Source organism: Psittacula echo, assembly GCF_963264785.1.
Source record: "Psittacula echo genome assembly, chromosome: 1".
Lineage (NCBI taxonomy): Eukaryota > Metazoa > Chordata > Aves > Psittaciformes > Psittacidae > Psittacula > Psittacula echo.
This window is the reverse complement of record NC_137735.1, coordinates 18549515-18571700: the sequence shown is the minus strand read 5'-3', so window position 1 is coordinate 18571700 and position 22186 is coordinate 18549515. Positions and strand designations below refer to the sequence as shown.

General features: G+C 37.8%; 1 protein-coding gene across 3 annotated transcripts in view; it reads left to right on the top strand.

Annotated features, from left to right (window-relative positions):
• Positions 1 to 10445: 10445 nt before the first annotated feature.
• Positions 10446 to 22186, top strand: part of KCNIP4 (potassium voltage-gated channel interacting protein 4) — a gene marked incomplete at both ends in the record, with an annotated part of 444699 nt that continues 432958 nt past the window's right edge. For all 3 annotated transcript variants that reach the window (XM_080621848.1, XM_080621844.1, XM_080621843.1), the window contains one exon: positions 10446 to 10506. In XM_080621848.1, the coding sequence (XP_080477974.1) occupies positions 10446 to 10506 (61 nt within the window). The remainder of the gene's footprint in view (positions 10507 to 22186) is intronic.

Sequence of the window (22186 nt, the reverse complement as noted above, 5' to 3'; positions counted from 1 at the left end):
CTTATCCTGTTAAAATAGGATTGAAAAGATGAAATGATTAACAGATTTTAAAGCATACAAACCTGTAATTTAATTTCTGATTCAACAGTTCAGTCATAACCTCACTCCATAAAAAAGAAAAAGTCATGTGCCATAGGTAGTTTGGGTCAGGTTATTCCTAATAAATGAGTGGCAGTGTTTTCTTTATATAGCTGTCACTCCTAAAAAAGACTTTGTTAGGTGGTGTTCAGAATAAGGCTCAATGAATCATTGCCTCTCTAATAACTAAGTAGGAATTGTACTGCAGAAAGGAAAGGAAAATAAAAGAGGGAAGTAAATGAACAAATAAAATCAACAAAAGCAAATGCATTGCTGTGTGATCTCACCCCAACCCCAATATTCTCAAGTAGGAAACTGAAGGTGTACTTATTCTGTGTAACTGCTGTCAAGACAGACCTCATATGAACTGGCATGAATCTTGGCTAATCAAGCCCTGGAATTTTCAAGAGCAAAGGGGGCCTAAGATTTAAAACTGGCAATTTAGGATGAAGTTTGATTCTTACATCAAAGGGGCAGTGAATCTGAAGTTGGAGAGCTCATCAAAGTAATCTAAATGACAGAGAACAGTGCCCGTGAAGCTTCCTTCTCATGACCCCCAAAAATGAGAAGCAGCAAGGGTAGTCTACTTTTAATGCATCTTCTAAGCTAATTCTTGGCAATAAATCCATTTTCTTTAGCACAGCCTATAACTGTACCCTGTATGTGGAATTCAGTGAGCTCACCATTGTGTGAAGAATAACTAGGATGCTCTTGCATATTAATCTAGCCTGTGACCTAGTAATTGCTTTTCTTTTCTATCTCTTTTGGAAATAAAAACATTCACAGGTGCTAATGAACTCCATCTTTCAAATCTCAAAAGCAGCAAGTGCCACATTTTATATTCTCATAAACTGTATCATACAGGTAATGATACTCTTCCTTCTTACAGGAACTTCTTTGAGATTCAGATCAATTTTGTCTCCTTAAATGAAATTTAAAATGAAGGGCTCTAATGTTACAGTTGTTGAGAAGAACATGACAGTGTGAAAATGTGAATTCTGTGTACACTAAGGATGTTCAAGTGGAAATAAAAATGAATTTCAGGCTTACAGAATTTCAGACAATGCCATGCATTTTTAATGGGAAGGAGGAATTAACCTCATGGTCTTCGATAGTCAGAATGGCAGCACATAGTAAAAAGCTCTTAATGTGTAGTATTATGTACTTGACATTCAGCTTGTGTTTATAAATAAGCACATCGGGGCAGGAATGACATATTTGAGAATCTATCTTTTTATTCTTAAGATCCTAATACTCTTCTGAAGGATGTAAAATGAAATGCATATATAATCTTTGAAAGCCAGAAAGGATAATCTGAATAGAACTTGATGCAATAAGGTAAGCAAAGTGATGGTAACTTTTATTTTATATATATATAGCTAATGGAGGAGTAAAGTGTTTAGAAGGCTACAAAGTACAGATTCATAGGCACAATAATTAATACTTATTCACTACAGTGTCCTGTCATTATAACAACTTCAGTTTTTAGAACACCAGCCCACACAAAATCTTAAGTCAAATTTCACTGTGTTGGGTTTCTTTAAGTATTATTTATTATGGAAACCAACCCAAGTAGCTACTACTGTGGCACCAATTTGACCTGCAGCAGTTAGAATTCTACAGTATAAAACCAAAGTAATTAAGAGAGAGAATTCTGGCTTTTATCCTAGTCTAGTGGGTCAATCAGGTGGATGGGAAAGCTTACAATGGCAGTTAAGAGATCAAAGCCTGCCTTACAGATTTAATAATAAATAACAATATGATCAGTGACACTAATTTATACTCTACATTCATTAATTAATCAAGTTATATGCATATATGGGAGGCTGTTGAAAAAAATAAAGCAAACAGATTCTGCTTCAGCATGCAAATAACACACACCTTTATATCTGCATTTCCAGCTGCCAATGAAAAATTGCTTTGTTCTCTCTCTGTTGGAGCTGTGGGTGAAATAAATGCAATCTGGCTGAAAATCAAGCTGACATTCAGTCAGTTAACTGCTGAAAAGACTGGACACTAAAGTAGATATATTCTTGCATCTTTCATCAAGGATGTATACTTTCCCTTAGCTAACTTAGGCCACCGGCTGCAAGGTTGACCTTAGGTTGAACATTAAACTGCAAGAGCACCTTTTGTCTGATGCTCAGAGACTAAGATTATTTCATTTTTATATTATTTCAGAACTTTCATTGACTATATGATGAACCCGGTGTGACTTGGCATGATGAGGATTCTAAAATCCCTCCAGAAACTAAAGCTTCCTAGATGGTGGCCTGCTTCTTCACATAGTTGTCTTTTTCCTATAGGCATATTAAATATATGTTTCTTCTGTAAAGGACAGTATTTATTTCCAAGCTTCCAATAATATCCAGTAGAATAATGTCGTTACTAACCACAGAAGTCCTGACCTGACCTCCCTGAATCTTTTAAGTATTTTTATCTGTCATCACTGAAGACACCTAAACCGACTTTGGCTTTTGGTGAAACTTAAAGAGACTAGTAGGTTAGTTTTTACATGGAAGGAAAGCTGAAGTGATAATTTTTGTACTAAATCAAGTATTTCAGCTTTCAGGTCAGACTGTGAGACTCCCTCCAACCAGTATAAAAAGGCAGGCATAGACAAGACATTTAGACTGTGATTATTCAAACAATTCTATTTGAATGTCATTACAGTTATATTCTTTTTATATAATTTCTTGCTTGTTTGCTGAACTGCTAAACATCTATCAACATGGATGCTCCTTCAGTGAAAGAATTAAAATTCTGGATTCATTTTAGTCAACAAGTACTAGAGTTAGTACACTTGTTCTAAGTGAAGCTTGTATTCTTATGAAAGGACAAGGTGAGGTTTTGGCCCAAGAAATGGTAAGGCTGTGTCACTTAGATGTGGCAAGACAACATATAGAAAACTTGGAGTAGGAATTAAAATCAGTTGATGCAGAAATTTCAAACAGAATTGCAGCAAGAGAGCTGGTCTTCAAGGGCTTCAGAGAAGAGATTTCCATGACAACAGAATAGTTAGGTATGCAAATTAAGAAACAAAGCATCTTTAAAATTAATCAGGAAATACACCTCTGTTTCACAGAATAAACCCTGAACAATTCAGCAGCACTAGTTCTGTAGGAGAAATGTAGATGGGAAGCAGAGAAATTAGGGCCATTGCTAGCCAAATTTCCTTCTCACTTAAATCAGTACTACTCTTTTAATCATACAACATAAGGATATATATGGAGAGATGATACTTCAAAACTTATAGTAATGCTGTATTGTGACAAGATCAAAAGCTTTAGGCCATGTTCAGCAGGTCCTCTATATAGCAGCTCAATCAAACTCTTTAACAATAGAGATTCCACTAAATTCTTCATAAAACTGTCCTAATATTTCAGTATCTTAGAAGCTAGAATTTTTTCTCTACATTTTAGCGACTTCTTTGCTGCAATGTAAATTCCTTTCTCCTGTCAGACTGCCATTGGCCATACAGAACAACTGATTACAGTCTTCCTTGGAGCAACTATTTAAATGTGAAAGGCTGTTACCATATTCTGGAAGTTTTCAGGATACAATAAATTATGTTTATTGTAGAGGCTTTTGTTATTATATATGCTATGTTATGTAATCTCTGAGTAAGCATTGTAGCTCTCTTCCTATGACTCATGCTGTATTATGGATTTTGTATTATGTTCAGGAGCTTTAATAGTTAAAAGGAAGGAAAACATATATATGATTTATGATCATAGAGCTCTCTGTTATGATCATAGAGATCACATCACATAATTCACAGAGTTATCAAGCTATGCCTTAAAACATTTATTTTGCCTTTCCTCCCCTTTGTTTCGGAAGGATTTTCCAGTACTTGAATTCTTTACTGCTTAGCAACTTTTGCTTAATATACAACCTAATTTATAGCTTATAGATTATACCATTTGTTCTGCTGCTTGCATTGACCTTTATCTGAAATAGCTATTTTTTCCCTCACTGTTTTTTTACTTTTCTGATATATTTATATAGTAAAAATATGTCCTCTGGGACATTTTCATAGAGGATGAACAAGCTCTTTTAGTCTCCCATATAGATTGGGATCATTCAAAAAAAAAGTATTGCTGTCATCAAAAAGAGAATTTGGCTGTATATCTCTGTATTTAGATGTACTAACAAAAGTTGAGACTACTGTCTTTCCATATTTCCATAAATGAATCATTAGTGCCATAAATATAGTAATCTTATTCCCTGGAGGAAATATTATAGTAACAAAAAGGCTTTAAAACATTCTGAAATTTGTTAACTTTGCATTATTCATTTTTTGATATTCTATGAACTGACTTTTGAGTTAGCTAGGACTCCCTAGACTTTCATTCTTAAAACCCTATCATCTGGCAACTTTGTGGATGTGGATTTAAAAATGGAAAATATGAAGCACTGCATTCAGTTACATCCTGTTGTTGGCTGTACAGAACATTACTGCTCTCTGACATCCACTAGCTGACTTTCTGCTGTTCAGTTTTTCATGAGAAATTATGTGTGAGGTAAATAGGAAAAGGAAAAGGAAATAGAGGGAAAGCAGACAGAGAAGCAGAGTAGGAGAAGGGTTTACTGAAGCAGAATTACCTGATAAGAATGCAGGATGAAAAGTAATGGGAAGCCAACACACAGCTGAAGGTAAAACTGCCAGAAAAACTGCTGAGAAATCATGCTGCCATAAACTGGTTCAGTCTGGGTACTGTCCTACGCCAGGGTCAGCTCAGGGGGGTTTGTTGCTGGTTTTTTGTTTAGTTTTTTCTTTTTTCTGTCTCTTCTGTGCATAGTGCAGATCATTACGAGCTGGTATTTCACACAAGGTCTTAAAGACCATGATCTATTTTATATAAAAAAACTATGGATTTTTCCCGCAAGAACACAGGTAGCTACAGTATAATTAGCCAGCATTTTTCTTCACCCTACACCTGTCTAAAGCACTGTTTTTCAGCTGTGTGTCCTCTGAAGTTGGCTAAATTTCAGCAGTAGGTGAATTTGCTCCCAGCATGCTTTTATCTTTAAAACATTTTGTGATTGTCAGGCTGAGAATGAGGTGCTTAAAAACTACCGTGCCATTATTTTACGTGACGTTTATGTAAATAGGAAACCATATATTGGCTCAGGTTTACTAATGAAATAACTTCAGTGACAGTCTAATAATGACAACAAACAATTCAACAGCAATTTAGATTGAGGGATACAGATTATGGCAAGGAAGTCTCTAAGCAGCACATCAAAGTCATGCTGAATATTACATGTGCTTTTTAGGAATCTAACCTTGCATTAGCTTGCAATGACTTTCTTGTAAAATATCTGCAGTGAGGCTATTCTAAACCATGAATGACAGTTAAAATGAGATATAAAACTACAAGACCCTCACAAATCAAAACATCCAATGTCCAAATACTGCCACTCGATAATCAAGGCACTGCAGTAACCTGTAGCACACTGAGGTGAAGCCAGCAAACACAGGTACAAAAAAAACCCAGCTGAATTTTAGGTCTGAAGGAACTGGGTACTTCCCACAGCCACTGAGGGAAGGGTGGGCCCATACTTCCCTGAGTTTTATTTTAAAAGTTCCAACAAAGAAGTCAATCCATATCTTGGCTGATTTACATCTGGAGACAACATTAATTGGAAAGTTGTTAAACAAATGTTTTCTCTTTTTGGTTACTACATATAAATTCTGATTTGTTTATTCATTTATGGTAAGTCAAATTGCTTCTGACCCCTAGAGAACTTATTACAAAATGTTAATTTAAAAATAAAAATAAAAATTGAGTTTCAAAGAAAGCAGGCTCTCACCTTTCCTCTCACCTTTTCAGTAATAAGGTATACTAATACTAGCAGCAAATTTTGCCAAGTGCTTTCATTGTTTCTTGCTATTTATTTCTGTGCAGGGTAAGGATACACAGTGCACAATGTTCTTTTGAAGAAATGTCCTGATTAAGGTTTAACAGACACAAAAATCAGAATATTCAAGATTACTCCTTCTGAAAGAACTGATAGTATCTAAAACTTCATGTGCCAACAGGAAATCTTGAACATTGAAGCTCCACTATTCCAGGGACATGGAGTTTGTTAATAGTCTGTGACATCTTTCCTACACCTACAATCTCATTTTGCATTTTGAATTCTTCCATATCCACCCAATGGTGGGTTAGACCCAGACAGAAGCCAAGCACCTCCACATCTACTCGCTTACCCACCACCCCCAGTGGGACAGGAGAAAAAATAGGAAGAACAAGACAGTGAAAACTTGGGGGTCAAAAGAAAGATAAATCACTCAGCAGTTGCTGTCATGGGCAAAACAGACTTGGAGAGTTTCACTTAATTTATTGACAATCAACATAAATATTTAACTACTGAGCTGAGTATTGGGAAATAAAGAAGAAAAACATTTAAACTTTTAAGGAAAAAACACTTCCTCCCCCTTTTCAGGCTCACATTCACTCTAGACACTTCTTCCCCATCTTTGTTCACACTGCAGGTTACACTCAGGGAGATGATGGGCACTACAGGTGATTGGGGTCAATGCATAGTGGTTTCTCTCTACTGCTCCTTGTTTCTCACTCTTTTATAGAGCTGCTCTTTCATTATTACTTATTTCCTCTGTTCTGGCTCAGGTTTAACCATGAGCCAGTCTTTTTGTGGTGTAAATTCTCCAGCATGGGTCTCCCTTGGGCCTTGGTCCCTTTGCGAATGTACATATTCCACCATGGAGCACCTCTCTCTCATTCCCCCCTTCTCAATGTTTTGTGCCCCTACTTAAATGTGTTTTCCTCAAGGTGTCTTCAAGTTGACTGATGGGCTTAGCTGTGCCCTGGGGTGGGCCATTTGCAGAGATGCCCAGAGCCAATCATCTGGCACGGGGCAACCCTAGTCTCTCCTCAGAGACTGCAGCCCTCTTCCTACCCATGCCCCCCAATATCACCTTGTCACTGACACCCAATGCATACCCTACAACAGGGTGCCAGAGGACTCTCAAGGATTGGTTTATATCAAGTACTTTTATGACAGATGCTAAATATTTGAGTACAGCCAAATTATGGTTATTATTTTGTGGTTTAAAGTACACATAAAATGTTCTTATAGGATACATTCTTACACAGTAAAATAAAATAAATAAAATACACTTCTGACAACGAAAATACTCTTAGAAATGTATTGGAGGATGAAGAACAGCTTCTTTCTCATGCCTGAATAAAAAATAGCAAAATGGAATTTTATTAGTTTTTGGAGAAAGAAGAGTATTTGTCCTAGAAGTAAGTAACAGACTGATTTAGCTGGGTGGTTTTCCTTGTGAAAAACATTGGAAGTGATATGCAGTATAAGCCTAATGACAAATTCTTCTGGGAATCAAAAAAGCTCTCACCTAGAGAACCATTCTCCAGCAGACAAAGCACTGGCTTCTCTGGAGGCCTAGAAAGTAACATGGACATGCCGAGTCCTTTTGGCTTATATTTATTCTGTTTGACTGATTAATTATAAATTATTTAGTTCCTTAGTGCAAATACGATTTGGGTAGCTGAACTACTCTGTTAGCCCTTTGCAGATGTCCCAAGACCAACGGGGGATTAGAAGAGACAGAAAAGACTAAATCTTAGAGTATTGCTATACACTTTCTGAGTCTGAGCCTCGTCTCATTCACACAAATAGGTAGGAAAAAATCCTGACAGGTCCTTTGTCACAGCAAGGTGCTACCGCTAGAAATCATGAATATGATGAATACCTCATATTCACAAAATATTATTTTCTCTTTTGGATAAAAAATGCTTCATTGATCACTAGTCTAGCTTTAAGATTTAACACTTAATTTTATGTATTACATATTTTAAGCAGCTGAGGAAATCTGAGCTTGATTTGGACATGCTGAATCACAGCTATGTTAAATCTTTCCAATTAGTTTGTTTGAGGCTAACAAAAATACGCTGATTCAGATTCTAATTAAGGAAGTCAGATGGAAACTAAATCAACTATTTCAATAAGAAATTAAAATTTTATCACAGGTGATGGAAGAAATCTTTAGCCATACATGTACCTTTTAAATATATGCTCAAGCAGTTAGCTCCAAAAGAAATATTTGAAATAAAGAAAAAAGGAAGGAGTAATATATTTTGAAAAGTAGAAACTAGAATGAAACTATATTCACAGAAACATAATTATATGTCAAAATGTAATTATATAGAAGGGATGAAATCACAGCTGATGTCAATTTTTACTGAATGTTATATAGAACAGATACGTGGGCTTGACATGCTAATTGGAGGAAACCAAATCAGGTTTGGTAAACAATAAAGAATTTGCCCTTTAAAACAAATTTGGAAAAACTCCACAATCTGATATGTATTTTGTTTTACACAGAGCATCAAAATGACACATATTTAATCTTTATGTCTGTCAATTACTGCCAATGATTGTCATAATGTACAGTTAGATAAAATTAAATCAGATGCTCATTGGCTGAAAATCTGCACAGTTCTATTATTGGTATAATTCCTATGAAGTCAGATGATTATATACAACTGCATTAACTGAGGATTTTTCCACTGATTTTTTAAATAGGTTTTCATTTTATGTACTGCAGCCCTAATTTGTAAGTAAATGGTAAATAATACCGTAACATCTAGATGTCACATGCAGTGGTGGTGAAAAAGGAAAATAGGTAAGGGAAGGAAAAAGGAAAATAGGTAAGGGAAGGTAAGATAAGGTAAGAGAAAACTAATAGGTCTAAACAGCTAAGAAGTGGAGAAATTCAAAAGGATGTTTGGGAAAGACTATGGCTTTTTCCAAGAAAAGTATTTAAATCCCGAAAGAAGTATGCAGAGGGAATTGATCAAACTACTTCAAGCAAGTCCCGTAAAGAAGAACAGAAGATGGAGAGCAGGTGGATGAAAATAAAGAAAGCAAGCAGAAAAATAAAGAAGGTGAGCTTGAGAGAAACATGCAGATTTATGGAGATGACTCTGTTTACTTTGGTCACTTTCTTTTTTCTTAGACTCAGACACAACTGATCATAGAGGAGGCACACTCTACTTTTTCTTTACAAACTTGGTAAACACTTCTGGAGTTTATGTTCTGTGCTGAGCTGCATACCTGTAATCCTTTCTAAGACACAAGATGAATGTCTAGCTTAACTGGCAACTGCAAAGGTATTTTTGATGTATTACTGCCGCTGCTGCCTTAGTTCACTCTGTTATGACCAGCTGCTCATATATTTGGAGTGTTTTCGTAACTCATGGAGTTCTGCTACATTTGGGTAGAGCAGAAAAAGCAAAGGGAAGTGACAGCCATAAATCAGAATTGTCTTACTCTGTAAACTACATATATATGTGACAACGAGGACTCCTGAAAAATTGTGATAAATTACAGTTTTCTGTAAGGTTAGCTCTTGATAATAAGTAAGCTCAAATCCTGATAATGAAACCAAATGCAGGTGCCTTAAATGCCCTTTCCCTTTGTCTTAAGCACAACAGCCAAATCAGTCCTGGTATCACACGGTTTCAGTGGAAACCCATGAATTTCCTCCAGCGCTGTTCGAAGTGCCTGACTACATAATTTCTTGTCTGGTGTTATTTCTGTGCTCCACACGTGGCTTCTTAGAATTTCATATCCTATAGTATACTTTACCATAATTTGATCAAATATAGCGTTTTGTCAGAAAAAGAAAGGGTTTGATACACTGTGGGCATGTTCCTTCAGATCTGAGCTGATGGCCGTCTTGGGTTGGTGTTTGCAGTGCGAGCAAGCAACACGGCGAAGCACGGCAGGCGCTACCCCGACAGAGGTGATGGCGCAGCGCAGGTGGGACGGGGACTCCCCCGGGGCCGGGCCGCGTGTAGGTCTGCATCCCGGGCACCCTCCCGTCCAACAGGTGATGCGGAGAGCACCTGTGTGCAGCCGCGGAGCAGAGCGGGCTGTACGGCCCTTGCTCAGGGCTTTCCACACAGCTGCTCCCTCTCTCACCGACGGCTTCATTCCCACGTCGGCCCGGGGCGCAGGTACCGGTCCAGCCCCGAGGAGGGGGCAGCCCCGGGCAGCGGTGCGCAGCCCTGCCGCTGCAGAGGTAGTCAGGCAGCTCAAGCAGCCGGAGCTCAGCCCCCACCGCTCAGCAAGGAAAGGTCGAGGTGACGACCCAAAACCCCACACCGTCGCGGGTGGCGGGGTAGATGGCGGAGGAGGCGTCGCCGCCAAGGCGGAGCCGCGCCCTGCTCCGCCGCTACCGGCCCCGCCTCACCCCGCTCCGCTCCACCGCGGCCCCGCTTCGGCTCTCGCGGCCCCGGCGCGGCCGTGCTGCCGCGCTCGCCCGCTGCGTCCCGCCTCGCCGCGGCTCCAGGCGCCTCCTGCCTCTCAGCATGAATGTGAGGAGGGTGGAGAGCATCTCGGCGCAGCTTGAGGAGGCCAGCTCCACAGGCGGTAGGACGCGAGTGGTGTGGGGGCACGAGGCTTTGCTTCCTAGTTATTTTGGGGTCTCGCCCTCCACCTTTAAGCAGCAAGTCTTGCAACTTGGTGTGGTGTGGGGTGGGGAGGGGGGAACTGCCTGCTTGCACGGGGTAAACGCGTCTGTGCTCTCAAACTGTGTGTGTGTGTGTGTCTATGGGGACAGCGAGCAAACGCTTAATGCCCGGGATCTCGGGCTAAGAAACGTCCAAGTCTCTGCGAAGCCCGCTGTACGGTGCCTGCTGTCACCTAACTGGTACTTTTGCCTTTGCTGAAATGACCTGGAGCAGGATATGAACCTCCCAGGCGAAACGCGCACATCCTTTCTAGTTACCAACTCCCAAGAGGTAATTTTGATCAGTCCTACTTAACACCTGCCTGCTTTTTACCTTTCTGATGTTTAAGTAACAACTATGTGATAGAAACGAGGTTCTTCTAGTAAGCCAAAGGCTGGCTGGTGCGTTTCTGTTCTCTATGTTGCATGTTGCAGTTGCACATTCACCTGTGCAAAATAACTCTCATTTTAGGGAGGAGAAAAGAGAGATTTGCTGTTCTCCATGGTGACTGTGATGCCTGGAGTGTTTGAGTTTTCTCCCAGCATGGGTAGGAAATGAGTTATGCAGAAATTCCTTGGGTGCAATGTGTGTAACTTGATGTTGTTGAGGAAGGTGCCCAGTTCAGTGCAGCTGGTTAAGCAGAGGATGGTTGGACAGTTAATGAAAAGCTTGCAAAATAGCCAGTCAAAATAAGGGGAAACTTGTTTTCTAAGAAAAGATTGAGAACTATTTCATGTTTCCTGCTCTGTTGCTGGATTTCTCATAAACTATGTGATGCCACTGTAGAATAGCAGTCTTAGCATCAAGTTGCTTGAAAGACCAAGTGGACCCAGCTTTATTGCTTTATTTCTGATGCTTCAGACTAGTCTTTTGCTTGCTGGAAGTGGCTCACAGCCACATGACCTCTGTTGGATTATACTTGTTTTTTCTCCTTCGTTAATGTCCCAGCTTTCCTCATGGGTAAGAGCTTGTAGCCGTTCAGATAGGATACTAGATCATTTGCTTTGGAGATATGGAACTTTTGTAATTGCCTATGCAATTAGTTTTAGGCTATCAGCTCAATTGTTTAATCCATCTTTGCATTTCTTTAAAGCTTCAGAAAAAAAGAAAAAAATATACTTAGTCATTTTGGTTATCCGTCAAGGGACTCAGCAAACAAAACGATGTAGTGATACTTCTCACTGCTTTTCAGATCCAGCCCACAATTATAATTAAGACTTTTCCCTCCACATCCACTGTCACCCTTACAGCTCTAGTTAGAGATCTGAAAGTAAAACCATTTTTCTGTAACATGATGATACATCATCAGTGGCAACACTGGGCAGGCTCTTAGCTACACCTGTGCAATCACCATGCAGGACTGTTTGAGCTGAATAAAACTAAGGTCATAATTCAGACACAGTGGATTTGCACAACTGCTATTGAGGAATAATTTGGTTTATGGATTGTTACTATAAATGTTGAAACATAAGGAGAGTTAGCAGCTTAATATTTTATCTTATAGATAGCAGTAACAGGGAAGTGTCTGTATGAAAATTGTAAATATGAGTAAATATGATCTAAATTCGAAATATCAAGATGATATTTTTACAGAAAATGTTTTCAGTTGAACTGTGTATTATATGTGTTTTCCATTTTGGTTCTCTTGATACACATGCCTTGTAGCTTTTAGAAATTAATGACAACTTTAACTCTCTTTAGGCTTGTAACGGTGAGCAGTAGTAAGATGCACTTTTGCACTGTTTCAGAATAAAAAGCAAAATCTAACTGAAACATGAGTTACTGTATGAGAAACATTTCTCAAAAATAAGTTCCTGTGCCAGAAACAGCACATGGAAAGATAAAACAACAGAGCTAAAGTCAACCCTCAACTTGCATCTTGTCATTAGCTTGATGAGATGTGAAGCTAACAAGTGTCTAGCTTTACTGCTCTGAGCTTTCTCCTTATGTGAGAGAGTACATCGATATTCATCTTCCCAGTTTGTACCTTTTTCATCTACAGTTCTCTTTCCACCCTTCCTTTATCTAGCTCTACCCATCCAGGCTCCTAAACTTTTAATTTGCTTTCAGTGCCATTAGTATTTCTGAATGTATCTCTGTTGGTTGCTTAATGAGGAAGAATTTGGTGGATTTTTTACCTCATTATTTCTCTTCAAATAGAAACAGTGCTTAAAATGTTAGTTACTTTTAAATGGTAATGTCTGCAGTAGAGCTGTTACAGGGATTTTATGGTAGTGCATGAGAGTCAGAAAATGAAACCAGCAGAAGTGCAACTGTTCCCCTATTTCAGTTTTCTAAGTGAAATAAAGCCCAAGTACACATGAGCAGTTTAAATTTAGAAAATTATTAATAACAAAGGAAACATTTTGTACCTTTTAAGGAGTAATGACTCCCTTAACCTGCTGTTCCTCTCTATTTCCTCTATTGCAACTTACAGGGCATCTTCTCCATTCAAGTTAATGTCAGTTGGAGCACCACTGAGAGTTGTTGAATTCTCTCTTCAATACTGAGCCATTGTAAGGGTGAACCTTTTCATCCTTCTGCCCCATGAAACAGTATTTGTCAATGTCTTATCTGTGAGGATGTTCTGTTTGTGCTAGTGATAGCCAAAACCCATCTGCTGCTGAGTAAAGCCATGAAGTATCATGGCAAAATGAGAAGAGCACAGGGAGATTATCAGGAAAAGTTTGTATGGGTAAGAATAAGTTTAACCACAAGGTGTCCCATGGGTTTAATATCTAGGACAAATTTAAGCCATTGGGAATACTAATATGAATAAAATACTATCACAGCAACTGGTTGCTTTGCTTTAGGGTATTGTGAATTCAGAATGGGGATTGTGCTGACCAGTATGCCCTTCATGGGTTTTGTAAATATTTCTGTTGTTTGAAAAAGAGTCATTTATGACACAGTTGGAAGATTTTCTCTGACTAGATGGGGCAGTCGCAAATTCTGCGTGTCAGGGAAGAGGCTGTCATTTCTCAAGCATGTGCAGAAGATGGACCAAATAGTACTATTAAGAAGTGCTCATCCAACTTTAAGTTTGCTTAGAGTTCGGTATTCTCTGTCATATCTATGAGAGATCCTTGTGCAATAGTGTTCACTTTTGCTTTCAATGAACGGTGTGCTCTTGTTGCTTGAGGAATTCTTAGAAAACAAAAGAAGTAGTGCTAGAAGGGCAAGAAACTACATATGGGAAAAACTGAACATAGGAATTTAGGAAATAGGAATTTAGGGATGCTGAGAAAAATAATGAAAGTGAGGAGAAAGTGCTCTGGAAAACAATTACAGGATGAAAGGTGAGAGGAGGGAAATGAGGAATCAGCTTCTTATATACCTTGAGGAAGAACTGATGTTAAACAAAAGTATGTCCTATTGAGGAATACTGGAATCCCATTATGTATTGGACCAACCCCTGTTGGGATTCATCTGAACAATGTAAAGCAGGCAGTGACTTTCCAAGTGATTTCCACCAATACTTGTATCAATGTGAAGGCTTTGGTTTGTCTAGCAGTTCTGTCCATAAGACGTGCTGTCAAGAGTTAGTGTCACTTTTTCAGCTAATGATCGGTTGTCCCTAAACACTCTTCATGTCTTCCTAGGTATGAGAGACCTTCTGGCCATTTTATCCTACACACTTGATCCTTGGTCTCTGCCCTGAGCCTTCAGTAACATGGATATGTTCTCATTGAGGAGCCACGGTCAGCTAGAAATGCTGCTTCCAAATGTCACATGTTACTGTGAAAGTTGCAAATCCACAAAGGAAAGAATAAATTAAATAGACCCATGATCTAATAAAGGAGGAAATAATTGATAATTTGAATATGGCTGCAACATAATCCTCTGTGTGATATTTGGTCTCTGCCTCCATTTCCAATTCCTGTATTCAGTGAACATGTGAAGCAGTAATTATATGCAGAATTCTAGTATAGAGGGTCATATATGATATGAATGCTGACAATACCTTGGCTTTCCATCAATATCAATTTTATATCAAAATAAATATCAATTTGCACAAAATCCAGCTTTCCTTTTCATTATTCTCTATTTCAAGGTTACTACCCATGCTCAGAGTTGATACATAAGAAACTAAACATGTGGACAAATTTCAGGTATATTGGGATTAAAGAACTGACTCTTTCCAGTTGTTTTTAGGTGTTATGAAGTACATAGAGGCATATATGGTATCTAGCAGTTAGTGTGACCGTAAGAGGAGTAGCTAGGGTTTGTCATGGAAAGCTTTTACAGTGTATCAGATAAGCACTTAGGACTCATGCTTTGGGTTGAAGCTGAATATTTGATCTGTGCAGCATTCATCTGTAATTCAGTAATCTATCCCATCTCAGCTACTCAGTTTGCCATTGTGATTTATTCGTAATCTTTGGCACTTGAAAAAGAAAGTATCTAAAAATACAACAACGTCTGATTGCTTCACTATTTCATAGATATGTACATTCTTGCTAGGCTGTCCTGTTATCCTTCCTCCCACATTTCTGCTTGTCCTCTATTTCAAGAACTGAAATAGACTGTATTAGAAACCTTGCTTGCCAAACGAATACTGGCCGTTTATTGTCTCCTATTAGCAGAGGCCATTACTCCTATTTGAGATGAGAGAGAAAACATTAGCCCAAAGTTGTGGACCGGGCCAGGAGCCAAATCAGTTTTTCAGTAGATGTAGTTAATGCAATGTGAACCAAGTAGGGTTCTCTTATTTGTTAACTTGGGCCTATTCTGGGGTGTAAGGAGTGCAGATATAGAAACCTTCTTTCTTTGGAGCACAGTGTGGCAGCATAGCTGGAGATAGTTAATAGCAAGGTTAATGGGCTAGTTTATCTCCGCAATGTTTGGCCTGAACTGTAGTGTGTGGTTGTGTCAAAAGTAAATGGATAAAAGGTTGACATAGGAGTTAATTTTTTGATAGTAGTCATCTTTTCCAGATCCTGTTTTCTCTGGCAAGATCTTTGCTTGCTATTGCTTTGATCATTAGGCAGTATTTGGCCTAGATTTCCCATTAGGTACAGCACATGGAATGTGGAAGAAATGCAAAAATGTATGGAATGTATATTTATGTATAGTTTTTGGAGTCTATAACTGTGGAAAGCATGGAGTCCAATTATTTTGTGATATTCTTAATTATTATTTTGTAATTGTATTACAGGAGTCTTGGGATCATATAGATCATTGTTTTGTTGGTTTTTTTTTCTCTTCATTTTCCATTCTCACACTCACCAGGAGGAATGATTTCTGTGTGATCACCTTCGTGCATACAGCAGCAGAGGAGTTTGGGCTCTAGACTTGCTGCTATGAATTTGAGAGGTCTGTAGACAACTATAAACTGGCAGCAGTTTAATACATGTGGTTGGGTTGAAAGTATATTGGATCCATTTACCTCTAAGAATAAACCCAAGCAGAATAAAAGCTGTAGAACTGAACACATACTGTGTTTTATTTCTGGCAGCCCAGCAGAGATGTAATATGGTAATAAAAGGAGCTTTCTGTCAGAAATCTGAAAATATAGTGTTGCTCTTCTATATTCTTTTTCACCTATAAGCTAGATTTCTTTAGATTTACAGCTTATAGTTGTGATCCCCTGTTGTATGTGTATAATTTATGCTGCAGCGACACAAACAGTGGTATAAAAGTCATAGATGCTTATGTCCACTGGAGAAAGGCATGATAATAGGGAACTTTTAACCATAAACATTTCTCATTGTTAAGAACAATAATTCATATTTAAATGTTTGGACTTTATCTTAGGAGAAAATATCTTTACTTTTATGCCAGATGTTTTCACCAAATAAAGTGCAAACCCAAAAGCTTCCCTGAGCACAGTGAAGCATCTAGCACTCTACAGCACTTTATTTCAGTATGCCACAAAAATGCCTAAGTGGTGACAGCACAGAAGTGGTTGAAAGTCATTAAAGGCTTTGAGTATCCTAAGGCATAGACTATTAGGTAGTTGCTATATTTCATGCAGTCAGTGAGAAAGGTTTTGCTATTTTAATGACAGAAAAAAGGACCAATTTTACCAATACATTGTCTTGTTCTCACAATTTTCAGTTACCTTTCCAGCAGAGAGAGTTTTTATGAATATCACTATAGTCATAAGGCTTTAGTAAAACAAATATTTTTCTTGTCTTTGAACCAAAGTTTACTTTTGTTAATAACCACAGTGAAACATTTAGATTTATTAGAAAGCTAAATGGTAGTCATAAAATGTGACGGTGGGTCTGATTCTCCGTACTGTGGATTTTTTAATCCTTGCCAAAAGTGGGAACAACCAAAACAGCTCGTCTTCACAGCAGTTCATTTGACTATCATAACTATTCCTATAAACCCTTCGAGACCTATGCGAATAATTGCATCGAATAAGGATTTTGGCCCTAATATTTCTGAAAAATCAGGAGAACACTAAATCTGGGACTGAAACACAGGTCAAGTTTATGTGATTTCATGTAAAGGAAGGAAACTGCTGTGCTGGAAGTCCTTAGCAGTAATTAAAAGTTTTATAGCTCTGATATATCTGGAAATAAGGTCAAATGACCAAAACCTTTTATTGAATCATTCATCTACATGCTTTACTGTAAAATGAACAACACATTTAGGCACCCCTTCTCCAGTCTCATATCTGCATAGTACAATGACATGGAGGCTTTCATAGTTTGTGCAGCTTGACCAGTGTTGCCAAAGGTACGCTCACTGGACAGGTGTTGCAGTAATGCACTGTCTTCTGGCAGTGGGAAATGCTGATCCTAGTCGTGCTGGTACTTTGCTATTTGAGGACTCTTGAGTCAAATCTCTAACATGTTTTTTTTTTTTTTTTGTAAGAAATTCTGCTTTCTGTGCAATCTCACATAAATGTTTCTGGTAATCTGTACCAATTGATTTCCAAATCCTTGAACAGCTTTATTAAATAGAAAAGAAACAATATGATTCAGACGAAATCATTGAATCATTGAGTCACTGGAGACATGGAGTCTGCAATATTGACAAATATCCCTTGTATAGAAATCAATACTGCTGATTTTTTTTAGTTTTATTTATTTTGTTGGTTGTGCTCCAAAATAGTCTTTAATTATTTAGTTATTACCAGAGTTATTATGTATGTTCTGTTGATTCGTGTTTTAATTTAAAGTACTATTAATGTAACAAATAAATTACATTGCATTCTACATCACAAGTACTTATCAATTTACCAGTACAGTGTGATTTAATCAGTATTCAAGAAGCTGGGGAAAAATTTGCAAAATATATGTAATTTTTACTTTAAAAATTGTATATAGTTATTTAACTTAGGATTTTTAGTTATATTACAATGTATGTTATAATAAAAACATATTGAAAGGCAACATAGTACCAAATGAAAGATAAATATAGTATGATGAAAAGAACTATCCTAAATGCATGGAGTAAGTTGTAATATAGGAAAAATACAGTTTGGCATTTATTTTTCAATTTAACATACTTACCTGATGCACTTTGAAATGATGATCTGAAAGTCACACTCTGTGTAACATCTGTCCGATACAAACATTATTGCAGCTAGTTATGAAGATTAGACATTTCATAGTATGTAGAAATATCTGTGCACATGCTAAGTACAATAAATTTACAATCTGTATCATATTTTCAAGATACTCGAACCAGTACTACTACAGTGCTTTTTTTGCATGAATGTTACTTATAATGGTTTCAAAGAACACGCTAGAAAGGAGTGACCTTTTTTGAGACCGTTTGTTTTGGAGTATGCCCAAGTGTGTTGTACCAACTGCTGCTGGGTGTTCTGCAGCAGCAGGTGCCCCCTCAATGCCCATGTGCTGCAGCGGACCAGGAAAACCTCTGCATACACACACAGCACCAGTCGTAGGAGGGACATGCTGTATGTGTGCACATGGTTTTCCAGTGTGGATGGGTGTTGGGAGAATAAAAAGTAGGCTGAGGGATTGCAGTCCCTGCCAGAGCAGGAAAACAAAGGAGAGGAAAAAGATTGAGAAATGCCTTTCGTGTGTGTGGCTTCAGTGGTATCTGAGCAAGCCAACTCTGAGATCTGCTGTTGTATTACCTTTAGCTGGGGATAAATGAATTATGTTTATGTTAAAATAATTAGCAGAAAAATCAGTAAATATACATTTTTGAAGCAATATAAAAGATGTGTATCAAGCAGATCAAGCCATAGAATCATGTTTTATTGTGTGCTGCTAACAGTAGGGTGGGTGTTTCCTCAGATCACCATCAGTCTTGATTTTTGACAGTGTAGTTGGTTTTAACCAGGTGATACCCAGATGCCCTTAAACATTCTGGCTATTGACTTGTATTCTGCTGCTCAGTAAGTTAAATGGTACCGTGTATACCTGATGATTCACTCTTTCTATTCTATATATCATTTTCCATGTTGATTTATCGACATTTGAGGTTATTTTGCTGTGTTCTCAGGTGCAGTGTTATAAAAAGTATCACAGGTTGTAGTGCTGTCTATAGAGAAAGATAAATCTAGACTGTTTCTCCAGAGTGTTGTGTGCTGGCAGCATCCACCTGCTGGTAACTTAAACAAGTACACGATAAAGTTCATTGTTATTTTTAAAAAGATGCTGTAATTGAATGCATACACACACTGACTCTTAGGTGCTGTCCTGATTTCTGCACAGCCAGGCTCTGCAATCTACCAAACCTAAGATGCCTAAGGAAAAAAATATAATAAAACAGTGAAGATATACCTGCAAACTGTGAGAGTGTGAGGTACGATTAATATGCAGAGAATCTCATGCTACTGTTTCAGTAACTAGGTCTACTTGACATACTGTGTCGTTCTTCAGTCTTTCTGTTGCTGATGAGGTGGAGTTTTCCCCTTTGCTTTTTTGCAATATGCCGCATTGTGCATATTGTTGGTCTCTAATGCATGTTTTATAGAACTGAATTCCAGGGAAAAAAAACCCATTGAGATTAAGGTGAGGAGGGAATAGGTGTGACTGAGGGTATACAGTGACATAGCTCTTTACATGGCACACCTGCTGTCAAGTTTCCCCCTAATACTTAAAATCAGACTTAAATTATACAGATTCATACCTTAATACCTTGCTTACTTACTTAGTTTGCAGGGTTGTACAGAATTTAGGCATTGTGTAGACTTGTAAAAATCTTTGCTTCAGTTGCACCTTTTGTTTGCATTCAGCTAATTTTCTGATACTAAAATAGAATTAAGCAATAATGTACTTTCAGTGTAGAATTATAAAGATCACTTCTGATTTCTAAAGTCTTTCAGTCATTCCAGACTTCTTGAGAATCAGTGACTTTTTTCCTTCCTGAAGATATGGGGGTGTTCAGCTAAAGCCTCATTTGTATTAACATCCCCCCCCCCAACAACTCTACTGATAATTTAATTGCATGGTTTACATTACCAGGGTTCAAAACTGACTGACTGTACTTAGAAATGCAAAAGCGAAAAAGTTTTGACCTGTTCAGAATGGAACGTAAAGCTGCCTGAAACATATCAGTAACTTTCTAACATCTTGTTAAGCAGTGTTTTATCAACAGTCACTTTCATCAACAGCACTTTAAATTACTACTAGACTGATAATCTGTTAGGACATTTTCAATGAAATAATTCAGAAGAAAATAGGCTTTTTGTGTGTGTTTTTTTCCTTTCAACAGCCCAAAACATTAATAGTGTGCTCTCACATATGCTACATCACAAAGAGTACATGCAGACATGCTGTCAGATGGGAGACAATTTCTCATTGAAAACAAACAAGAAAAAGTTGATGGCATTGTCAAACCACTATTTAGTAAGTGGCAACTTACAATGCTGATCATGTAGATGGTATATCGTCCATTTTGCAGGTGTAGTGTTGAAAGAAATGTGTATTCAATAGTAAACATACATTTAATTAGATAAACTGATACCAATTTCTTGTTGCAATAACACTAAAATGATGGTCTGTGTTCCAAGAAGAGTATGTATTGATTAAATGCACCTTGCACTGGAGCAATTGATATAGATCTTTTCGATTCATCGGTGCTTGCTTTTTGATTTGAAGGCCTGATATTACAATAGTTGTGATATAGCGTGGTGTTTACAACTGATAATCACCCTGTTAAGAAATATACTTGGTCATAAGTATTTGAACAGTAGAATTTGGTCCTTCAGATTCTTCAATGCCATACAGAGAGGGGAAGAAATAAAGATTTTCTCTCTTCCTGTATAGTACATAATTTCATAAACCAAAAATAGTCTGTGGCTTTAGGGGATACACAACTACATTGACAATACACCTTGGAATGCTAATGTAATCATGTAATGCTAATATAATGTGAAAGAATATGAGAAACAAAAAGTGATCTCAAAAGAGAGTCGGTTTCCCTGCTTGGAATACTGAAACTTCTTAAGAGTCAGTTGTTTGTTTGTTTTCTGGGAAACAGAACTTCTCAAGGAATGCTGAGATTTTTGTGTAATATGATTTGAGAAACTTGTATTTTAAGAAGAAAACCCACACAACCAACAAAGTTATGGGGTTTCTGACTGAGGAGAAAGTAAATAGCATATACTCTGTCAAGTTTCTAGGTTTATATTTGTCTCTAAATGGTAGGCAGACAGTGACTAACCAGGCTGGTTACATGGAGCTCTATGTAGTCCATACAGCCTACTTGGGGCAGAAGACCGATGCAAAATCAGCTCAAAATTTGTTACATCTGATTTCATTTGTACTTTTCAGAGAAAAGCAATAAACCCCCATGGAATCGCAGAGAAATAGTTTGTAAGTTGAGAAGTCTTGCTTTTTATCCTGATAGCTCAAGGCAGGATCAAATATTTATATGGTATTTCAGACAGCTTTTGTCTAATGTACTTAAAATCCACCAGTACTGGGTGCTTCATAACATAATAATCTACTCCAGAATTTCTGTTTCCAGATATAAAGTTTTCCTAGTTCTAAAGTAAGTTTTCTTACCTTTAAAGCCTGGTACACCAAATGGTTGAAATACATAGCCAAGATTTTACCCTGCTGAAGAGGACAAAACCGTTATTTTATATATCTTACAGACTTTTATCTTGTTTATATTTTCAAGTACGAACTGCTGCCCCTTTTGCAGCAGCCTTTCACCTGTCTGCAGCCTGTGATTTAAAATGTTCAGCAGTGTCAGACTTGTCAGATACACAAGTCTTACCTAAACAGTTTTTCCTCCCCTCTGTTTCTGTAAAATAGATTATTTCTGTGGAACTCTACTTGGTGTCTTCTACTTTACAAATGATAACTAGTCTTTGAGTGTTGCTTGTTATTTTTTAACTTCCAAACCTGTTGGAAGCTTGTTGACAACAGTGCTTGAAATTGGAAAAAGTGTGGTACAGCCTTCAATTTAGCTCCAGGAGAGATTCCAGCTTGCCCCCATTGATTGTAATTCTACCCATCATGCAAGAGCTCTTTAAGAGTTATTGCTTCCATGGATATGAGATCAGCAGCTCCCAGTTCCTGTTGGGTGTGAGGATCAGTCAGTATAGAGTAAGTTACATCCTTGTAGTGCAGCAATCTTGTACCTTGGTATGAAGCAGCTCTCAAGAATTAGGGTGCAGTAGCAGTCATTGTCTTACAAGAAGTAATAGCCATCAA